At 32.6% G+C, this 2112-nt stretch overlaps 1 protein-coding gene across 1 annotated transcript; it reads left to right on the forward strand.

The window, feature by feature from the left end:
• The first annotated feature begins 306 nt into the window (after positions 1 to 306).
• On the forward strand, positions 307 to 1872 carry LOC101514234 (uncharacterized). Its single transcript, XM_027330372.2, has 2 exons — positions 307 to 466; positions 1166 to 1872. Exon 2 carries the CDS (start codon positions 1173 to 1175, stop codon positions 1833 to 1835), a length of 663 nt encoding a protein of 220 aa, XP_027186173.1. The 5' UTR covers positions 307 to 466; positions 1166 to 1172; the 3' UTR covers positions 1836 to 1872.
• The last annotated feature ends 240 nt before the right edge of the window (positions 1873 to 2112 follow it).

The raw sequence follows: 2112 nt of genomic DNA on the forward strand, positions 1-2112 counted from the left end.
ATGTTTGTGTTGCACTTTTGATTTGCTTCTTGATCTGTTTACATTAAACTAGTGTAGACACCAATTTAAAGTTTAAATGTTATAACGGATTCAACTCAGTGATAGTTAAATGCTTTAATTTTTAATGTGATATTTAAAGTAACAATAAATGAAAAATAATATAACATTCATCATTTCACACCACTAAATCTTTTAATTTTTTTAGTATTTGAATAATAAAAAAGAAAAAAATAAATTTGTAATATTATTCCTACGAAATTATATAAGCCCAATTCACTTAACAGTCCAAGCCCAACTCACTTGCTTTTTAAGAAAACGTATAAAACCTAATCAAACAATTCAAGCCCAACGCTAGTTAAACAACCAACTGCTTTGCCCTGTTTTGAACTAAAATCAAATCGCCTTTAAACAAGCAAGGCTCGTTGTGAATCACCGTCAACCTAAATCACCGATTAAGTTTATTCAGGTTTTACTTTCGATTTTTCTCCCCTCTACTTGTGCGCGTCACAGTCGACGATTGAGGCATATTATGATGATTTTAAAAATTTGCATAGTATAAGTTTGATGAAATTCACAATACATAGTTCTATTAATTTTTATATAGGATTTGCTTTGAGTTCCCAAACGTGGTGTGTTATTTTCATTGTGAATCTATGTTTTTTAAGTATATAATTATGTTACTGGGCTGTCTCTATTTTTCTAAATATTCTGTTAAAAAATCTGAATTGATGCTGGTTTTTGAAAAAGTCTTGTGTTTCAAAAATTATTAATTGGGTTAAATGTATTTTTTGATATCTTAGCATAAGATTTAGACTTGTTTGTTATAGATTCTAAGAAGAAGTGATTTTGATGTTCTATAATTTAGATATTATGTATTTGGGGTTTTTAAGGAAAACAAAAGTTATTTTGTGTTTGTTTACTGTAATGAAATAATTTAAAAGAAAACATCTGTTGAAAATTATGTTAAAGAAAAGCTACCCCAAACTGCTTCTTATTTGAAGCATATTTTAGAGGTTATACCAACATGCAAGTAGTGGGAGTTTGTTTACTGTATCATTAAATTTTCACTATGTTTTCTGTCCATCTAGAACTACTTAGGTAGTTGGTTTTGCTTATTAACACATGTTTCGATTTTTAATCATCTTTTTTGGTGCTCTTTAAACAGTTGCAAAATGCAGTCAAACCAGGAATCATCTTCGATGGAAGTTGACGTTGCCACCTCTGAACAAAAAGTCTTGCCTCCGAAGCCGAAGTTTGAGCCTCTTAAACCTCATGAGATGTCTAGTGGTCAGGTTCAGTTCCGCAAGGTATCAGTTCCACCACATCGTTATACACCTCTCAAGAAAGCTTGGATGGACATCTATACTCCTGTATATGAGCAGATGAAAATTGACCTCCGAATGAATTTGAAGGCTCGAAAAGTTGAGCTGAAGACAAGGCATGATACACCTGACATCAGTAACCTGCAAAAATGTGCTGATTTTGTTCATGCTTTCATGTTGGGTTTTGATGTCATAGATGCTATTGCCCTTCTGCGATTGGATGAGCTCTATGTTGAGTCCTTTGAAATCAAGGATGTTAAGACACTTCGAGGCGATCACTTATCCCGTGCTATTGGAAGATTGTCCGGAAAAGGTGGTAAAACCAAGTTTGCAATTGAGAATGCATCCAAGACAAGAATTGTGATTGCTGACACCAAAATTCACATTCTGGGATCTTTTGCAAACATCAAGATTGCTAGGGATTCTCTTTGTTACCTAATTATGGGATCACCAGCAGGAAAGGTCTATTCCAAATTGAGAGCTGTTTCTGCTAGGCTGGCAGAGAGGTTTTGATCTTATAGTGAAGAATTATAGAGTTATCATTCATGAATCTTTGCTGAGTGATTGAAGGTCTATTAATTGAGAGCTGTTTCTGCTAGGCTGGCAGAGAGGTTTTGATCTTATAGTGAAGAATTATAGAGTTATCATTCATGAATCTTTGCTGAGTGATTGTTACAGAAATATCAAATTTTGTTTTATCCTGTCTTGTAATGAAAGAATTACTGAATCAATGAAATAATACATTAAAATAATGAAATAATACATTAAAAAAATATACATCAAATTTTGC

This window comes from Cicer arietinum, chromosome 8 (genome assembly GCF_000331145.2).
Source record: "Cicer arietinum cultivar CDC Frontier isolate Library 1 chromosome 8, Cicar.CDCFrontier_v2.0, whole genome shotgun sequence".
Lineage (NCBI taxonomy): Eukaryota > Viridiplantae > Streptophyta > Magnoliopsida > Fabales > Fabaceae > Cicer > Cicer arietinum.